This window comes from Malus sylvestris, chromosome 13 (genome assembly GCF_916048215.2).
Source record: "Malus sylvestris chromosome 13, drMalSylv7.2, whole genome shotgun sequence".
Taxonomy (NCBI): domain Eukaryota; kingdom Viridiplantae; phylum Streptophyta; class Magnoliopsida; order Rosales; family Rosaceae; genus Malus; species Malus sylvestris.
The window spans coordinates 8,615,278-8,635,325 of record NC_062272.1 but is presented as its reverse complement, the minus strand read 5'-3'; the positions used below and the strand labels follow the sequence as shown (position 1 = coordinate 8,635,325).

At 37.0% G+C, this 20,048-nt stretch overlaps 3 protein-coding genes, 1 non-coding gene and 1 pseudogene across 4 annotated transcripts; 3 read left to right on the top strand and 2 right to left on the bottom strand.

Moving 5' to 3' along the window:
• The first annotated feature begins 1,214 nt into the window (after positions 1–1,214).
• LOC126596962 (glutaredoxin-C1-like) lies at positions 1,215–1,936 on the top strand. The gene has a single exon (XM_050263683.1). It carries the CDS (start codon positions 1,340–1,342, stop codon positions 1,721–1,723), a length of 384 nt encoding a protein of 127 aa, XP_050119640.1. The 5' UTR covers positions 1,215–1,339; the 3' UTR covers positions 1,724–1,936.
• A 440-nt stretch (positions 1,937–2,376) lies between these two features.
• On the top strand, positions 2,377–2,449 carry TRNAA-UGC (transfer RNA alanine (anticodon UGC)). Its single transcript has one exon. It is a non-coding gene; the product is annotated as a tRNA-Ala (tRNA).
• A 1,511-nt stretch (positions 2,450–3,960) lies between these two features.
• LOC126595782 (proline-rich protein 4-like) lies at positions 3,961–5,547 on the top strand. Its single transcript, XM_050262089.1, has 2 exons — positions 3,961–4,260; positions 4,651–5,547. The coding sequence occupies exons 1-2, from the start codon at positions 4,092–4,094 to the stop codon at positions 5,388–5,390; spliced, it is 909 nt and encodes a 302-aa protein (XP_050118046.1). The 5' UTR covers positions 3,961–4,091; the 3' UTR covers positions 5,391–5,547.
• A 628-nt stretch (positions 5,548–6,175) lies between these two features.
• Positions 6,176–14,432, bottom strand: LOC126597186 (protein MICRORCHIDIA 4-like). The gene is made up of 20 exons (XM_050263956.1): positions 13,860–14,432; positions 11,853–12,947; positions 11,605–11,679; positions 11,455–11,489; positions 11,247–11,325; positions 10,774–10,866; positions 10,562–10,646; positions 10,280–10,355; positions 9,675–9,803; positions 9,047–9,145; positions 8,825–8,926; positions 8,516–8,680; positions 8,333–8,428; positions 8,062–8,113; positions 7,833–7,944; positions 7,454–7,748; positions 7,135–7,229; positions 6,958–7,039; positions 6,740–6,862; positions 6,176–6,663 (listed from the first exon to the last, which is right to left on the bottom strand). Exons 2-20 carry the CDS (start codon positions 12,340–12,342, stop codon positions 6,574–6,576), a joined length of 2,373 nt encoding a protein of 790 aa, XP_050119913.1. The 5' UTR covers positions 12,343–12,947; positions 13,860–14,432; the 3' UTR covers positions 6,176–6,573.
• A 1,226-nt stretch (positions 14,433–15,658) lies between these two features.
• Positions 15,659–19,752, bottom strand: LOC126597082 (uncharacterized; annotated as a pseudogene).
• Positions 19,753–20,048: the final 296 nt, after the last annotated feature.

The following is a 20,048-nucleotide window of genomic DNA, read 5'->3' as shown; positions in this document are numbered from 1 at the left end:
TGCATAAGAACTATAGAAACTAAAAGATAACCTATTGCAAGAGAAAATTTGCCTATCACTTATTATATACACGATCATTTGTCTTTGTTTAATCTCATTGGTAGTTGAGTAATTAAAAAATAGACACATAGTTGTGTACGATCATTAAAACTTAGCAATTTGCCTAATTATATATATATATATATATATTTAGGACAACTGCTCAACAAACATATCTAGTGGACATACTAATGTTAGTGGTAGAAATTAATAGTCAATTACAATATATATACACTACTCTCAAAAACTAGCGCACGAGGGTTTTAGTGTTTGGGGTTGCATGCGTTAGCAGAACCTCATGAACACTAAAGTAAACTCAATTAGGCTTATTTATAATGGTAATTAACTTTGAAAAAGCAAAAAAGTAGTTAATTAAGCAGGAAGTCACAACTCCACAGACAACAAAAACATGAAAATAATTCAAACACTAGCATGCATGCAGGGCATACTGCTAGATGTCGCAGTTCTACTTTTTCATGGGATGGGAGTTGTTTGGGGTCAAATTGCAGAACCCAAGAAAGAAGAACCGTTGATCATCACGATCACGTTCTTTGTTCTCTTCAAGCTTTGGGCAATGGCCATGCCAGTACTGTATCTCTTGAGAGAATCCAAAATCCAAAACACCAAAAAAACCAGAATAATTAAAGGAAAAAAAGAAGAGAGACATGCGCGTAAGGGTCACGTCAGGATTGCAAAAAGAAGTTTTGGTCTTATATAATAACGCACTCGACAAGGAGGACCAGCGCAGCCGTCTAATCCTTCTGCCTCTCCTTTTATTAAAGCCTGCTTCAATTCCAACATAATCTGAATAAAGCCCTTAATTTTAGCTTAAAATAGAGCTGACACAGTACCCCTCCCTACTCCCGCCCGTAGACAAAAATACCCCACTCACCGCCTTCCACCTCCTGACACCGCCGCTTCCGCCAGTGACCGCCACAATGTACGAGTATGTATTTTGTCCACGTACGTCTACGCTCCTCTCCCCTCGTTGTACATTGTAGTACAGACAACAATCCTTTTAAAGCAAAAACCACGACACCCTCCTCGCACGCCCTGCGACAGCAAACAGACAAAAAAACTCGATATAACCCACTTTACCCCTCCCAACCCTTCATTCTTACAATTTTACCGCTCCCAAACATGACTATAAAATCCGCACTTCACTGTCCAACTTCTTTCAATTTCAGTTTTCAAACCCTAAACAACTTCTCTTATCTTCTCTCAGGTGTAACTTGTAATCTCAATTAATCAATAATTATACAAGTGGAGAGATTAGGATTATATTAGTACATTGTTAATCATGATGCATTACCAGGCAGCTGCTGAGTCATGGGGGTACTACGTGCCGGTGAGGATGAGCATGGGGGACCCACTGGAGCGGGTGGCGAGGCTGGCGTCGAAGAGCGCGGTGGTGATATTCAGCGTGAGCAGCTGCTGCATGTGCCACGCCGTCAAGAGGCTCTTCTGCGGAATGGGGGTGAACCCGACGGTGTACGAGCTGGACCAGGACCCCAGAGGGAAGGAGATCGAGAGGGCTCTCATGAGGTTGCTCGGAACCTCGTCGGCGGTTCCGGTGGTGTTTATTGGTGGCAAGCTTATTGGCGCCATGGATAGAGTCATGGCTTCCCATATCAATGGGTCCCTGGTCCCACTTCTTAAGGAGGCTGGGGCCCTCTGGCTCTGATCGTCATCATCGAATTTATCACATGCAGGTCAAGGAAAAAAAATGGAATAGAAAAGAGTGAGAGTGTTCATGATGATGTTCAGTTTTAACTACATTTGGATATATTTATGTTAATTTCACTTTCATTTTCTACTCCATTCTCGCAGATATATATGTGTGTTTGTGTGTGAAAGGAGAGACCTGCAAAACTTGAAAGAGCCTATTTTTGTAACATTCTACAATTGCAGAAAACTAGAAACAAAAAATTGAACAATCTCACAAGAGAAAGACACTAAAATAATAGAGAGCAAAACTCTAAATCTTTCATTCATCAAAAAACGTCTAATGACTCTAATTTGATCCATTGTGCTTTACAAATACATGAATTTAGAGATGCTTAAACCCCTACAATTATGACTCATACATGTACATTACAATGATATGCTATAAAAAACCAGAATAATTCCTTTTAATTCACCCACTAAAATATAATTATAGCATAAAATTAATTGTTGTATTCTTCAATGTAGAAATATCATTAATTCTTCGGGTTATTCACCTCTAGCTAATTAATCAGGCATAATTACAGAACGGACCTATATAAAAACTGATTGTGGCATAAACAATGGCATTGACATCACTAAATTACATACCGATAGAGACTACCATTGATTGGGGATGTAGCTCAAATGGTAGAGCGCCCGCTTTGCATGCGGGAGGTACAGGGTTCGATCCCCTGCATCTCCACTTGGATTTTTCGTTTTTGTAAATTTCCAACTAAATGAAGAAATATTTGTGTATTTACTTGGTATAATGAATTAATTGTACCCAATCCATATATGTAAGGTAATTGTATAACTAAAGTTGCATATATGATCTTATTATAAATGCATTTTGTCCACGTTAATTGATTATACAATAAGAGTCTTAAACATAAACTTGTTCGGTAAGAGTTGACAATACATTAGTAATTGTGTTTTTTTGTGTGTTAAGGCGTGGATCTTGAGTCTTTAACATGGAAAAAACTTCGATAGAGCACTTATGCCTTACTTGATCTCACCTTACTCCCTCTCAGGTGCATATTCCTCTGTATTTAGTTCATGTGTCCCAGTAGTGGTTCCACTTCCACTCATGTGAGAATATGACAGTTTATTAGTTAAGTAGTTGCACAAATCTGACTACGTGGCGTCATGGTTTAGTATATTCTCTCCAAATAATGTTGTGAAATCTTGTGATTAGCAGTTTCATAAATTCAGTAAGTTCAATCCTTTTAATTGGGATACTATTGCAAATTCATTAGATTTAAGAAATCAAGAAAATAAAACTTTCAAAAGAAATGTTACTCCTCTAGTTTCAACTTATCTTTACTTTTGGGCTTTGGAACGATGTGTCTACAGACCCAGGTTGCCCCTGTTCTAAATTCTTGACCAAAGTCGGATCAATTAAGGAGTCAATTTGGGCTCAATTATATACTAGTAACTAGTGTTATATATATGAAGAGTTGTGCGGTAGCATTAGTAAGAATTTTGGACTAAGTCTTCTGTTAGCTTCAAGCATTTCATGTTTTTTCTTAAGGTATACATGTCTTTTCTTAAGGTATAGGTCTTCCTCAATTCTTCTACCCATTTTACTGCAAGCCGCTATTTCATATTCATCTTTTCTAATTAGAGTATCTGTAGGTCTTCGTTTCACATGTTTAAACCACCATAACCAATTTTTTCTCATCTTATCTTCAATTACAGCCACTCGTACTTTACTTCGAATATCTTCATTCTTAACATGTCATTCCTTATAGTCTTCAAACAGAAATTTCCTTCAAATTGTTAATTATCTAGTGGTCTTCAAACAATGTGGGGGAGGAGTCCAACAGAAAATGACCCCCAAGCCCCACATGCAAAATGTCAAAAACAAAAAGGAAGAAAAGCCCCATATCCAGTTACAACTTGTTCCGTCCAGAAATCATAACAGAAATTAAATCCCCACCATCCCATGTCTAGTTACAACCGAGGTGAACTTACATGCAACAAGGATTGTCGGTATTTCAAATTAATTACACAATGTCATAAGTGCAGCTGCACACGTTAAAACATATAGTAAAACTTGATGTGTTCAGAATACCGTCACTTCAGCATTTGGATGTAATTTCTCTGATCTACCCCTCTTAGCTGACAATCATGCCAAAAAGGGTTCTTCACATGTCTTTGTTTTGTTCTGAATATATAAAGCATTTCATGTCTCCGGTTACAGTTGGTCCTAACACCAAATACTCACGGGCTCCATTAAACATAGAGAGCTTGAATCTCCAGCTATATAACACAGACTAGCTGGCAAATAGTCTATATAAGCTTTGTTATATGCTGCTTAATTTAAATCAGTAGAAGCTTCTTCCATGGATCCCATTATTTCGTTTCTTCTTCTTCTTGCATCTCTTGCCATCCGCCCACCTGCTCTGGCTGCTCGATCAACACCACCAACCGCTCGGATCACCGTTGTGGGAGCAGTTTACTGTGATACCTGTTTAAGCAACAGTTTCTCGAGGAGCAGCTACTTTCTCCCAGGTAGATAATCTCCAAAATGCAGCATAGTTTAATTTATAATCCATAAATAAGCACTTATGTTAAAAGCACAACAAAATGTTTGCTAATGGTACGTTTTGGAATGCACTGCAAAATAAATTGTATGAGATTTCAAAAAATACCTTTCAAGATGTTATCAAAAGTATCGGAGAGATTTGTAGTGTTTGAGTAGTTCAATGATTACATTCTTGTATTGCATTTTTAACAATTTAGTCTAAAATTCATTAATACTTTAAAAGTTGCTCGTCCAAACATAACACAAAGTACTTCATAACTTCTAAGTTTTTCTGTCAAATGCCGTTTAAAGCGCAACTTTAAGTTTTTTTTTCTGATGATTTTTTAGTCATTCTATTAGTTTTGTTAACTGATCAGGTGTGGACGTCCTCATAAAATGCAAATTCGGAGCAAAATCCCACAAAACAGCATCACAGATGAGCTTCCAGGTCAGCAAAACCACAGACAAGTACGGAGTCTACAAACTCGAAATCCCCTCTGTCGATGGAGTCAACTGCATCAGTGGCATTGCCATGAAGTCAATGTGCCAGGCAACCTTGATAGGCAGCTCCTCCTCCGCCTGCAATGTCCCCGCCTTAACAACCACCGCAGACGAAATCTCAGTCAAATCGAAACAAGACAATCTCTGCATCTACAGCATGAACGCCTTGAGTTTCCGACCACGTAAGAAAAATCTCACGCTCTGCGGAAACAGGAAGGTGGAGGGTGAATTGGCAACTTCCTTCAATTCCTCCAAGTTCTTCCTCCCTTACTTCCCACCATACGGGTTCTTCCCATGGCCTCGGCCGCCGCCATTTTCTTCCCTGCCCTTTCCTCCTCTGCCTCCATTGCCATTTTTGCCGCCATTCCCGTTCCCGTTCCGGGGCCCGCCATCTTTGCCTTTCCCATTCCCGCAGTTCCCTCCGGCACCAAATCCTTTTGCACCAAATGCTCCGCCGGCGTTTAATTTGGGGGATCCGAGGACTTGGATTCCTTATATTCCTTCAGTTTTTTCTCCTCCTCCGCCGCCTGCGTTCAGCCTGGGAGATCCCAGAACTTGGATACCATACGTTCCTCCTCCGTCCCCTCTGAACACCCAACAAAACCAGAATCCATAGTTTTTTAGATCGATACCTAAAATAATTGTGTTTCATATATATATGATTGTTTATGATGGTCAGAAAAGCTTATTTGTCATGGTAGGAAAAAGAGATTATGTTTATGTAAGCCATGGAAAACATTTGGACATAACAATAAACACATATTCTACATCAATCCCGTCTCTGTCAGCCTGTGACTTGTGAGTTGTTCAGGGTAAGGACAAAGTGGCTAAAGGTTTTTTTTTTTATCAGAAATGGTCCTTAAAATGGACTAAACTCCTTAAACTTAAAAATCGATCAATACTTTACTTGAAATTCGGTGCCGCAAATCAACGTCATCATTTCATAAACATCCATCAAAACTTCTAACAAAAACAAAAATAATGACCAAACTGCCGCAAATCAACGTCATCATTTCATAAACATCCATCAAAACTTCTAACAAAAACAAAAATAATGACCAAACTGGTAAGAGATGTGATATCCGTACTCCCGTTTTCACTATTAGTTGATTCTCCTATGACTTATCAACCTAATTGCTAAGAAAATACGTAGTGCTGGAGATGAAACGAGGAATGTAGAAATAGTTCTCCGTTGATAAAAACAATGAAACTACATAGACCAAAAGTGATTTCGAGCCAAAATGGTAACTGTATTTTTGACATAATTATTTTTGTTTTCAAATGGAGAAAGATTAGACGAGATTAATTCTTTGACAATGGTCGCATGCGAGGCACCTATCCTCTTCCGAAGAGGTGAGGACCATTACACCAAGAAACTACAGACTAGCTACCACCAGAAACTAAAGACAGACAATTTAAAATATATTTCTGTGCAATTATTACTTACAACAACGAACCAAACATTGGAAATTGGTTAAGCCGAAAAGAAATTCTTAAGGAAATGTACATACTGACTCCCAAACCAAAACGCCCTTCCAATCGTACTTCAACCTTGCTACTTGCTCTTCCTAATCCGCAATGTTAATGCTATCAGAATTACGCAATTACCACATTGCCTTAACATTTAGCAGACAATGTGTATACAGGCTTTTCAGGTAAACTACACAAATCCTGATATGTAATATCAGGTCAACTACACTCTAGCCTTCCTTCTAGACCATGGAATTCACTGTTTCTGAGAACATATGTACGGCAAGCTACATGTAAATCAAAGCTCGGGCACTAGCGCTGTTTGTGCCTTACTCATGCTCAACTTTAGGGTTCTGTAGCTTCCTTCCTTCTAGCTCTTTCACCTTCTCAAGCAACTTGCCGATCGTGTTAGAAGCATCCTGCATCCAGGGAAAAAAGATTTCTTAGAGAATGGACAAGTGAAGATGCAGAGAGCGGTTTGTGATATATCCTCACCGTTAGGCTTTTCCTTAATCTTTCCTCTTCTTGTTCTCGCTCGGCCTTTTCTTGCACTATTATTTCTAGGAAAGCCGATTGCTCTTTCTCCAACTCTTCTATTTTTTCTTTTGCCTGCTCAAGCTGATTAAAATGAAAAATGAAAAGCATGAGCATCGAAATTTAATTGACATAATAATGTACAGTTTAAGATAACTATTTAAAGCTAGCACACTTACTTCAGTCCCAAGAGATTTGCACCTTTCACAACTGCGCTCGTTTAGCAATTTAGCCATTGCTGGACTGACAATTTCCCTCAAACTGTAAAGAGAAAGGACAACAATGAAATGGTAAGTTTTGAATAAAAAGACTATTTGCACAGGCACACAGCGTAACCGAGCTGAATTTTGCAGAACCTTTCTGTCGCTTCATGGGATTCCTTTTTCGACTTGGTTGAACACTCAGCATCGCAATCTGTAGAAACTTGTCCCACTCTGTTTGTAGCAACCGTCTGCTAACGGGAGCAAATATAAGCAATGAGCAAACTTGTGTAGTGGGTAGCAAAATTTAGCATACACAACAATCTATTAACTGTCTAATTCTCAACAGTTAACCATAAGGCCCACACTAATCTATTAACTCTATTGTATTTGCTGCTACCACAATGTGCACAAGTGATCATATGATCTGAAGCAGAAATAAACACAAGTGAGAAGTAAAGGTAAAATAAAATGCCTTTGACTGTGAACGCGTAAGCATTTGAGGGACTCTTTCATCTGAAGCAGGATCTTGCTGAGGTTCAATACAAGAACGTGATGCCTCATGACAGCTCCCATTTTCACTTGAAACATTTATGGCTAATGATCCTTTTTCAAGTTTGTTACTGGACTTAAGTCGTCCACTACTAGAACCATGGCAATTCTGATTTACGCGACAGGATTTCCTTCTAACAGACACCGAAGGTTCTCTTTCTGGAAAATCAGTAGTACGTCTTACTGGAGCATACCCAACAGTCTGGCAGTTTACATACCTAGAAAAAATGGATCACGGTAAGTGAGATACAATCATACAAATAACCTCAAGTACTTAAGCAGCATTGAGGAAAAGAACAAACCAGTAATCCTTTTGAATTTTAACCAATTTATTCTCTAGTCTTGAAAGCACAGCAGTCCGCTCAAAGCCCTGTTTGTCGTGAGTTGGTTCAACAAAATCAGCTTCCAAAACACCTGTCACGGAGAGAGATGACAAGAGTGGGGTAACAAAATTAACCCATATCACAATTAGTCTATGCAACTCCGAGAAAAACACAATAACAAATCTGTTTGAGAAGTTTTACAAAATACCTATAATGCCACGACCTTGACTTCCAGCAGGATTCCACAGCCTCCAAAACGGCTGATAATGAAGTATTTTCAGGCAAAATATGAGAAGAAAACAGAATACACTGTACAAGATTGCAAGTATTGTGCCTTATTACCAACAACAATTTAAATGAGACATTCTAATTATTCATTCAGTTAGTCCAACATAAGAATATCCTTAAGCATCTATACGATGGAATAACAAGGTTTGACATCTGGAACACTTATAAGACAAATGGCACTGACAACTAACCTTAATCAGTCTATTTTTATGATAAACGCTGAACCCTTGGACAGCAATATGATCTTTTGCATCCTTTACAAAACCAAGTGTCACATTTGCAGTCATCTGTAAAAATAAGGGAATAATCAGTAATATTGTAAAATAAAATCATAAAAAGTAATGCTATTTCAAGATTAGTTATGGAGGTATTACATTTGCAACTTTTGGCGACATTCCTTCCGGAAGTTGCAGAGGTCTGTATGTTACCTCCTTCGTTAACATCATATCATTAACTATATTATGATGTTCAACATCTTTCCCACGAAGAATAATTCTGAAGTTGTATGGAAGCCTGAGATAAAGAATTGATGCATAACTCTGGAATAAAAAGAAAGAATGAAGATGTTATGGTTACGATTGCTGATGTAAGATCGTATGTGAAACTGTCTTCTTCGAGAATTACAATTTCTGTCACAGTGAATGTTGACATTCATTGAAGTTGAATGAGTTCTTCAAACATACCCTTAATGAATGCCGATAGGTTAAGAAGTGTCTAGAGTTGGGATACCGTTTTGCCATCTGAATGTTCTTCTCATCCCTATTGACTCCTCTAATTTGAATATCCTGTCATTTCATGCACAAAAGATAAGAACCCAAATCTGAAAGTGCAGCGAAGGTACCCTAGAATTTACAAGACATAAAGATAAAAAACAACGATCAATTGAAAAAGAGTCAAAATCTCACATGAGGATCAGCGTCGAAATCAAGTTCCAGTTTTCCTTCATCATCCTCCCAAAGGTTGTATATTATTATACGTGTTCCATGCTCTTTAAAGAGATTAAACTACAGTGACAAAGGACAACAAGTGCATTAGCATATGAAGGAGCTAAGTAACAATTTGTCTTGACATAATATTAAAGACAAACAATGGTGCCCTGAAACATAGCTATGAAATGTCAATGTGGTTATCAATACAAGTAGTGACAATTGTGCAAAACATTTGGTGTTTCACTGGAAACTTGAAGAATGCATTACAATGTACATTCCTGCACTCATATCTAAAGAAGTCTATATTTTCCTTTCTCAAAAATAAGTATTATTCAGAGCAATTTTGAGCAAAAGAGGATGAGTCATCAACCCAAGTCTCAAAAAGATATAAATAATAGAAAATTTGAGACAACAATAATGGTTACTAACCAAACCTTAAGAGTAGAATATTGTGCATTAATAAGAAGCAAAAACACACTAAGTTGGATCTCTCTCTCTCTTGTAGTCAGATTATGCTACAAACTTGAAAAGGCAAAAGGGAAGTAGACCAAATGAGAAATGCCAAGTTCAAAAACAGAATTTGAAAAGAAAAATTAAGAATTACCTGCTGAAGAAGATCTTCTTCGCTTAAATAAGGAGACCACTGCACTATGGTTGCTAAGTTCCTATGCCAGTCATCTGGAGAACCCCGCATCATCTTGTTCCAACCTTGGCCTCTTTTCTCATAATCAATCTTACAGTAAAAATAAATCATAATTAATGGAATAATGGAGAGAAATTAATGCGAGACTGATAATTAAGATCATTTCTCCAATTTTCCCAGTGATAAGCTTCTCTTACGAAATGCATCACTAATTTATTAAAAATGGTCCTTAACTAAACTTCCTGGAAAAATGGACATCACAACTTGTGGTAACAAGCACTTCATTGTAAAAAAAATTTAAAGCTACCTTTTGTCTGAATTATTTTTATTTCATCTTTTAATAAGTCTTAAACTTTAAGACATGCATTAGTAATAACATACTGACTTGATCAGAGCAATACAGTTCAAAAATCACAATACAAGGAAAGGATTAAGTAGCGTCTGGTGATAATTATGAAAGTTACAGTACAAAACTATAAACCCGAAAGCCTGGCTATAAAATCAGGGATGGTCAAAATGTTGTCATTATTTTACCACCAAAAAAGAAAAAAAGAAACTCTGCTTACCATGGGAACCACAATATCTTCCTTTCCAGTACCCCTCAAAAAGGTGTAGGATAGCACTCCAATGGTCTGTGTCGGTCTAAGAGAAAAGAGTATGAGTCGGTTACTTTTCAATTTGACAAAATAAAAACATGAGGCAGATGACAAAATAAAAAGTAACAAAAGACTGCCACATTTCTGCAAGTCCTTATACTACAATCATGTAAAACTTCAGACTTCTAAGACCAAATGAATCAAGTTTCCAAGCTAGGGTTTAAGTTTAACAGAGACAGATTAAAAACAAACCTTCTCCCATCCTCCCCCTCACAACGAGAAAACACTATTACATCTGCCCCAAGCCTCATAGTACTAGTCTTAAACCCATTGCCATCTGTAAAAGAAAATATTAAAAGAATGAGAAAATTATTAGTGAAACAATCTTCTCTGTTATAGCAGTTATTCTCTACCCATTTACACAGGAAACTCTATAGTATAATGCAAGTAATATAGAAGCTCACATTGACCAATAGTATTTGCCAATTTGCTTTTTGCAGAATACCCAAGAGACATGCATTCTCGCATTTTTTTAGGCGTCATCCCACCACCGTCATCTGTAGTAAAAACAAGGTTAATCAAATGTAAAAATCAACTATTATCATTTGTACAAAGAGTTGAGATGTTTCAAGTCAAAGCAAAAAAAAAAAAAAAAAAAAAAAGGGGAAGGGAAAAAGCAATTGTGATCTTAAAAACTCAAGCTGAGCACATATGTCTTAGAACACAGATGGAACTGCGAACACCACTTTGTGATACCTATAGCTACCCTGGATACCAATATAACTAATATCGAAACAGTATATGCAAATAAAGGCCACTACTAAATCAGTCAACTAAGAACCAATTATAAATCATAAATGGTAATGCCTGCACCCTATCGATACAAATAGTTCACCATGCGTGAGAAGAAATATGACAAAACTATGGAGAAGCATACCTTCAACCATCAACATCTCATTACCATCTTTTTTGTTTCTCACCACGTCAACACAAACATGGTTGGCCCCATTGCAGACCTGGCCAACATAAATAGTCAAGACGAACAAAGACATTACAATTAAAAACGCACTTCCATATTCCTTGAATTTTTGAAAAAAAAAAAAATATATATATATATATATATATATAGATATATGTTCAATAACCTCATCTAAAGCATTGTCTAGGAGCTCCGCAAAAGCTGCAAACAGAAGATCACAATCAGCCAAATTCCAGTATTGCATAGCCAAATTCTTTTCATTCGAGGAAACGAAAAAACAAGTAATCCATCGTTCACAACTTCAGGGACAATGTACCTCCCAGAGCCCACTTATGGCTGGTTGCATTTGAATGGAGAAACTTGGGATGAACCCTAACATGGTCCATGCCAGCTGCAAAATCCAAAACACCCAAAAACAATTAGCAAATTACCATCAAACTCTCCTAAAACACTCCAACAAAGACATGCAGGTCAAGATTCCAATGAAAAAAGACTTGCAGAGCAAGAAAACAAATCGTCAAACACTTGGTAAACAAAAACAAAGAGCCAGAAGCACTAACTTACCAGACGAAAACCCAGAAATGGCAATGCCTCCACTGTCACCCTCATAATCTCCTGCTTTCCAAAACTGCTTGCATCCCCTTATAACCGGGCCCACCTGGTTATTACAACCGGACCCACTCGGCAAGCACATTGTCGAGTCGGGCAAAACCAGAGCCAGGGGCAACTCCTTGGACAATTCCAACGGCGGGAGGGGACGCAGAAACCCTAGCGGCAACACGAACCCCCTTTCACCGTCGCGTTTGGCCTTCTTCGCCGCCGGAGCATCATCCCCTCCATCCGCCAAATCGCGATCGTCGCCGTTCAACTTACTCGTCACGGAATCGAACAAGGAATTGGTCTCAAGGCCTTCGATGTCGGAAGAATTGACGGAACTGGCGCTACTGCTACTGCTACTGCTACTATCGCTGCTTAATGGGATTGGCAGAAGGTTGGGGATTTGGTAGGGTTTCTCGGAGGGTTCTTGCTTGACGTTAACGGCACTGGAGGCCATGGTTCGAAGGGCAATGCGGGAAATTTTACAGCGACGGATTGTGGGTTTTTTTGGGTTAGGGTTTGTCTGGGGACTGGGAAAATGCGAGAAAATTTCAGAGGATTTTGAAATTGGAAGGAGAAATCGAAACGACGACGGAGAGGGAAGAAGAAGACGGACGGTTATGTCACTCCCGGAAGTTCGGGAACAAAAGTGGCGCGACTGTGTCACATAAACAGAGATAAAACTAGGATGGAAGTTTTGCACGTGAGAGGCACGTGGATAACAATGGGCATTCACACGGCGTCTTGCACCGTTGGTGGTGCACCGTGCATGGCCCTGGCGGTTACTCACTCAATTGGCGCGGCAGTTCGGAGCTAATTCCAGAATGGCTAAAAAAAGCAAAGCAGAAAAGCACTAGGAAAACATGCTCGGAGTTGCTTTTGGAATGACAAAAAGTCTAAAAATAATTGTTGGTGGCTCGAGTGAGTTGACTCGATACAAGCCAAGAAGGATGTGAAAAGTAGTCTCACAGTAGAGAAGTACAACAATTATCTATCAAATCCACTCTTAATTGCACTGATATTTGTTTTGATAATATACTCATGAATTAACAGCTTCAATATCTACATTTCAATACAAAATTCTTGTTAATGATAATGCTAGCAAGACAAAATTTACAAACTAATCATGTGTTACTAATAAAAAATGAGTCCGTTTATTATCGCTTAAGCAATAACTCATTTATTAACTTTCATATCATTTAATTTACAAATTTTGTCTACAATTTTAATCCCTTTAGCAGTACCCGTCTTGTTAATACTAGTTGGGGCAATTTTGAGATTAATGAAAATTTAACCAAATACATATACTAAATTGCCGTTTTAATTTTGGGTAAACTTCCTCAGATTTGAAGTCTATTACAACTCATACAACATCTTTAAAACATTTCACTTTATAGTACATCCGTTACATTTTCCAATATAGTACAACTCATACCTCACCTACTATTTTATTTCAATATAATACATCCGTTACGTTTTCCATCCATTCATCCGTTAAGAGCTGACGTGACTGCCACATTTATACCACATATGTGCCACGTGGCAAAAAAAAAATATATATATATTTTTTAAACCTGAATCTTCTAAAAAAACAAAAAAAACTGGAAAAACACATAACCCACCCCACCTTCCCCGCAACCCCTCCCCACCCCTCCTCTCCCTCCCGAGCCTCCCAACCACCTCCCTCTCCTCCACTCTCTTCACCTTCCCTCCCATCCAAAAACCCACCCCATCAGCATTCCATAAATAAACACAATTTCCCAACCCAACAGCAAGCACATTGTGCGAAGACCAATCGACAAGATTCAGATAGAAAACATCCTGCAAAGCAGGTGCATCCAAAACCTAAACAAGAAACAAAACTTCCGTATATATATAAAAAATAAATTAATTAAAAAAAAAAAACCCAATTCACAATATCCAAAATCAAACCAAACCCAAATCGCCAAAAGACTAGAAAGTGATGAAAGTCACCTTATAAGGCGACCGGGGAACCTTCAGAGGAGCCTTGACGGGGCTATGGTGAACTCCGGTGACCACATCATCGAACCCAAAAGGGGAAGGCGAGTGCATTACCAGAAGATGTTGGGGCTGGGAAGGTTCATCTGAATCGCGCTCCTTTTCTCAAGCATCGCCGGAGGGACGACGCAGACGGAGTCAGGTCCAAAGAGGGCAGCGCGTAGGAGAGTGCCGTAGGCGCTTGACGAGTCGTCGCGGCCCTCAGATGGAGTATTGGAGATGTCGAAGAGGAGGAAGTTGGAACCGGATCTACTGGGCATGAACCTATCAGAGTAGATGGTCCTGGACGGCGATTGGTTGTAGTTGATCAGGCGGTCGATGTGCCGAGATGGGGTTAGGGAATGTAGTGCCTGAGAGTGCAGAGCAGTGTCGGAGTCGATGGGGCTGTGAGAGTGAAGATCAGTGTGTGTTTTTTGGATGGGAAGGGAGGTGAAGAGAGTGGAGGGGAGGGAGGTGGTTGGGAGGGGAGGGAGGTAGAAGAGGGGTAGGGAGAGGTTGCGGGGAGGTGGGGGTTCTGCGTTGTCAGTTTTTTTTTTTTTTTTTTTAATTTAAAAAAAAAAATTTGCCACTGCACATATTTGGTAGACATGTGGCACACATTTAGCAGTAATGTGGTATAAATGTAGCAGTCACGTCAGCTCTTAATAGATCAAAAGATAAAAAATGCAACAGAAGTACGATATTGAAATAAAATAGTAGGTAAAGTATAAAAGTGAAATGTTTTAAAGATATTGTATGAGATTGTAATAGATCTCAAATCTAAGGTTATTATGTAATTTACTCTTTAATTTTTGTTTGTACTTTTATTGAAATTGATAAAAAAAAAAAACTACCTTTTTTGTTTTCAAAATTTGACTTTTACTTTTTTGTTATTTTTAACTGAAAATATTGCCAAACTAGTTTTTTTATTAAAAAAATAATTAAATACTAAAAATTAAACTTATTAATAGAACAATCTTTGTCACCCAAAAGAGGGTAAAAAAAACTATTTAGTCCTCTAGCACACAAAAAAAAATGGCAATTGTGTAATTTCACATATCTAAAGTTTACTATTTTTTATTAAAGCATCACCTACCGTGATATTTAAACATATCTAAAGTTTCTAATAGATGTACCAATTGACCTACTATTATTATTTTTTCCAATGAGTTCACTTTATGAACAAGCATATAGCAGGCCTATATGCTAATGACTCTAGCCCAAATCTCTTGAGTTTGGTGATTCACCTCTTTATAAAAATACTAGCCTCTCCGCATGCACTAACGTGCATGCGAGAGGCATTTTTGCATCACGGGCGCTACGCGCCCCTAAAGGTGTATTATGTTAGTTTTTTTTTTTCATTGTAATTGTCAAGATATACTTTAAATGTATTGTGCAAAGAGGAACTTTTTCTTTACCATGCATGTCTTAATAAGTTGTCATGTTTTTTGTTTTCACTTTGCGTAAAGTAATGATTTAAATGTTATTCATGCAATTGTCAAACAACATGAGATATTTGGATGCAAGTTCCTATCTAAAGTTCATGAACAATAGTAAGTAGATGTAAATAAAAAAAGAGTAGATAAAAACATTAAGTAACTCTTCTCTGCATTGATATGAATATGCAAGTTACTGTTATTGCATATATTTTTCCCCATGTTATCTTTTCTTTTGTCAAAAAAAAATATTGCGTTCTCTTTCTTTTTTTGGGTTTATGTAGGAATACGAAGAAAAACAAATAAAGTGGATTTCATCAAATCGAGAATGGACACAACTGATAGGAGCAATAATTTAGTTTTACATAATGAATATCTAGTTAATGCTTGACTTCACGAATAAAGACATTCTTGATTTCACGAATAATGAATATCTAGTTGTCAAGTTTTTCGTCCTTCCGCCATGTTTGCCATCCATTTGCTTGCACTTGATGCTTTAGATTTTCATGGTTAATCTGCAAGCAATGATGATAAATTAAGAAGTCTAACTGATTAAGATGTGAATAATGCATTATAATGCACAATCCCAAATATAAAGATTGTAAGCAATTTAACCTAAATACCTTTAACTTCGATAATTTTCCCATAGCAATACTTTTAATCCAGTTACTTTTAGAATACTGAAAAATAAATAAATTGTCAAGTTTGAAGTAACTAATTGTAATCATGTTTACAAAATTAAATAGTAAGAAATGTTACCTTAATCTTGTACTTCAACTTTTGTACTTTGAGACGGGTGTGATGCTTGTAAAACTGATAGAAAAATGCAATTTTATTTCTATTTGAAAATTGAATGCAATTTGAATTGATAGTATACATTCATATGAAAATAAGAGAAGAGTTACCGTATTTAGAAAAGTTGTTTGATCACTATTAATCTTTTTCCTGCACCCATAAATTGTTTTTTTTTAATTTTTTAAATTTGAGATAATTAATTTGTAGAATGATATGGAGAATGCAATTAAACATAAATAGGTAAGAAATGGTGTTGTACCTAATTTTTTGGACTTTATTCCAAATGCGTATGATGTGAGGAGTTGTTGAAGGTTTTAATTCTTCTACCGCCTTTTTCATACGCCACCTATATATTAAAAGTATATATAATGTTAGATTTCTTATAACAAATTTAATAAAGAATTTAGAATACATACTGCTCATGCTTCTTTTTTTTTCCACTCTTTGAGAATCAGTTGGCTTAGATCAGTAGTTTTTACTCCGACGGATATCTCCCAACCAGGTGTAAAAATAGAAACACGTCTGTTTGGAATCTTATCAATAGGTAGTTCCTTCTTCATTTCTTGTGGGTATTCTTGTAAATATCCTGAGAATAAAAACAAATAATTTTTTTAATTAGCATGTATAGTACAATAAGTGATTACTGAAGAAAAGAAAAAAGGTCATTGAGGTCAGAACTCAGAGAAACCATTAACGCAATGCGATAACCCTGTCGGCAAAAATCCTTATTATTTGCCCTTTGCTCTGCCCGCCACCATCATCACACCAGATTAGTACCCTTATATTCTCTCTCTCTCTCTCTCTCTCTCTCTCTCTCTCTCTTTCTCCCCCCCCCCAATATCGGCAAAAATCCTTATTATTTGCCCTCTGCTCTGCCCGCCACCATCATCATACCAAATTGTCCGCAGAGGCTGAGGCTCTCGTAAGTACCCTTACTCTCTTTCTCTCTCTCAATTTTGGCTTAAATTCATGAATTGTAAAAGAGGGTCGAAATTGGTCCGCATGCACCGCCTGCAGTGAACACAAATAATGGAAAAAGCCCCCCCTTGCACGCACAAAAAATGGGATATGTCAATGAATGTTCATCCTCTGCCCATCCCCTCCATCAAGGTTAGTAGGTCAGAAGCAAGGAAGAAAATATCGGTAATATCGGAAATATCGGTAGTTCGAAAACACGGAAATATCGATGGAAATATCGGGATAATATCGATATCGATAAAAATTACATGGAAACCACGGAAATTGTAAGAAAAACTTGGAAATTTTTATTGAAACTTTGCAGGATGTTTATTTAGTCAATTATCTATTAGTTTATCACAAAAAATTGGAAGGAAATGCATTGCATGATGGATTTAACTGATTTAAGTTGATTATATAGCGAGCTGGCAAACATTGTAAGTGTAGAAAATATGTAGTAATTAATGAAATAAGTTTAAACACACCATAATCATTTATATATAATGAATTAGTACAATATTTTACACTTTATACATTGTATGGTAAGATACATGAGTGACTTAGTATCACATAGAGTGAACGTGGTGAGTAGTTCAAAAGTAGATACTTGAAAAGAAATTAATCAAATTTTAGTATGATGTAATTATTTGGACTTGATTTAAAATAGAAATTTATCATATATAATATATGTAACTGAAAAAAAAATAATCAAATTTTAATATGATGTAATTATTTGGACTTGATTTAAAATAGAAATTTATCATATAGAATATATGTAACTGAAAAAAAAATAATCAAATTTTAATATGATGTAATTATTTGGACTTGATTTAAAATAGAAATTTATCATATAGAATATATGTAACTGAAAAAAAATTAATCAAATTTTAATATGTACATTGTATGGTAAGATACATGAGTGACTTAGTATCACATAGAGTGAACGTGGTGAGTAGTTCAAAAGTAGATACTTGAAAAGAAATTAATCAAATTTTAGTATGATGTAATTATTTGGACTTGATTTAAAATAGAAATTTATCATATATAATATATGTAACTGAAAAAAAAATAATCAAATTTTAATATGATGTAATTATTTGGACTTGATTTAAAATAGAAATTTATCATATAGAATATATGTAACTGAAAAAAAAATAATCAAATTTTAATATGATGTAATTATTTGGACTTGATTTAAAATAGAAATTTATCATATAGAATATATGTAACTGAAAAAAAATTAATCAAATTTTAATATGATGTAATTATTTGGACTTGATTTCTCTTTATACATATATTCTTCTTCCTATTTTCTAGTATTTCAGTTTAGTAAGTGATTTTAAATTTCGGAGACGAAATTCTTTTAAGAGGGGTAGATTGTTACACCCACCCCAATTTAAATTGTATTTTCACTAAGTTTGAGTTTATCTTGCTTTTAAAATTATTTTTAGATCTTAATAGGTGTGCCCAGGGGGCCTACCTTGCTTTTGTGTCCCCGTCTCTCTTTTCTCTCAGATCTCTCTTTTCCCTCACTCTCTCATCTCTACCGTGCTCTCTCTCTGCACTCTCTGCACTCTCTCCTTCTCCCCGTGAACCAACCCACACGCCACACCCTCACTTCCACACCACTTCAACGGCGACACCTCCTCATCGCTCTCTGCACTCTCTGCACTCTCTGCACTCTCTCATTCTCCCCGTGAACAACCCTCATTCTCCCTCTTCGCCCTCTTTGCACTCTCTGCACTCTCTGCATCTCTGCACTCTCTCATTCTCCCCGTGAACAACCCACACCCTCACTTCCACACCACATCAACGGCGACACCACCTCATCGCCATCTCCGTCTCTACGTCTCTGTCTCTGCCTCGGTCTCTCCGTCTCCGTCTCTGCCTCGGTCTCTCCATCTCCGTCTCTCCCTCGGTCTCTCCGTCTCCATCTCTGCCTCGGTCTCTCCGTCTCCGTCTCTCCCTCGGTCTCTCCGTCTTCGTCTCTCCCTCGATCTGGATCCTTCTTCTTCGATCTGGTTTCTGGATCCTTCTTCTTCGATCTGGTTTCTGGATCCATCTTCTTCGATCTGGTTTCTGGATCCCTTTCTCACCTCCCGGCGGCGGCGACGACGACGAATATCGCGATAATATCGCTAATATCGGTAATATTCCGATATTAGCGATATTATCGCAATATTTTAAAGATATTTTATTTTTACTAAAAAAAATATCGCCGGGTCAAAAAAACGATATTATCGGCGATATTTCGCCGATAATATCAATATTTAATTCCTTGGTCAGAAGTTGATTTAAAATGTGGAATCGATCCGAGAACCTAAACTGCAGTCGAAATCATATCCTTTATAAACAAAGAAATTGAACATTTCCAGAAACCTAATTGGATGAACAAATAACTTTTATTGAATTTACAAAACTTGAAGAGAACGAAAACTGAAAAGATGAATCACTAACCCGATGAAATTTTTCGATTTCCGGACATGCCTTTGTTCTGAAAGCTCAAATGTTTTACTAATTTCTGTCACTGAGTTTGTCGATCCTTTTTTGTTTGGAATGAACTGAAACCGCACAGCAAACTCCTGAAAACCAAAATTAGCCTCCTTCCGATTACTCATCTCTAAATACTGGTGGTATGCAGGTGGTTAGTATTCAACCTCCCACCAAACTCAGAGCGTGGAAATCTTTAGGGGAGAAAACTGCCCACTACTGCTTAGCAGTTTGAGAGGTATGTGGGTTGTTTTTCTTCTTCTTTTTTTAATTTTTTGTTTTCCTTTCCAATATTTTTTGGATTTTTTTTTTATTTTTATATTTTCTGTCTACTGTAACCTTTTTTATACTTCTTTTTTACATATATGGTAAAGATATCTTTTTTTTTTTTTTTTTTTTTTTCTGTTCAGTTATGGTATTTTTACCAGTTTATCCTTATTTTCCAATTTTTCTGAATTTGAATTGTGAAGAAAACAAAGGGGCTTTC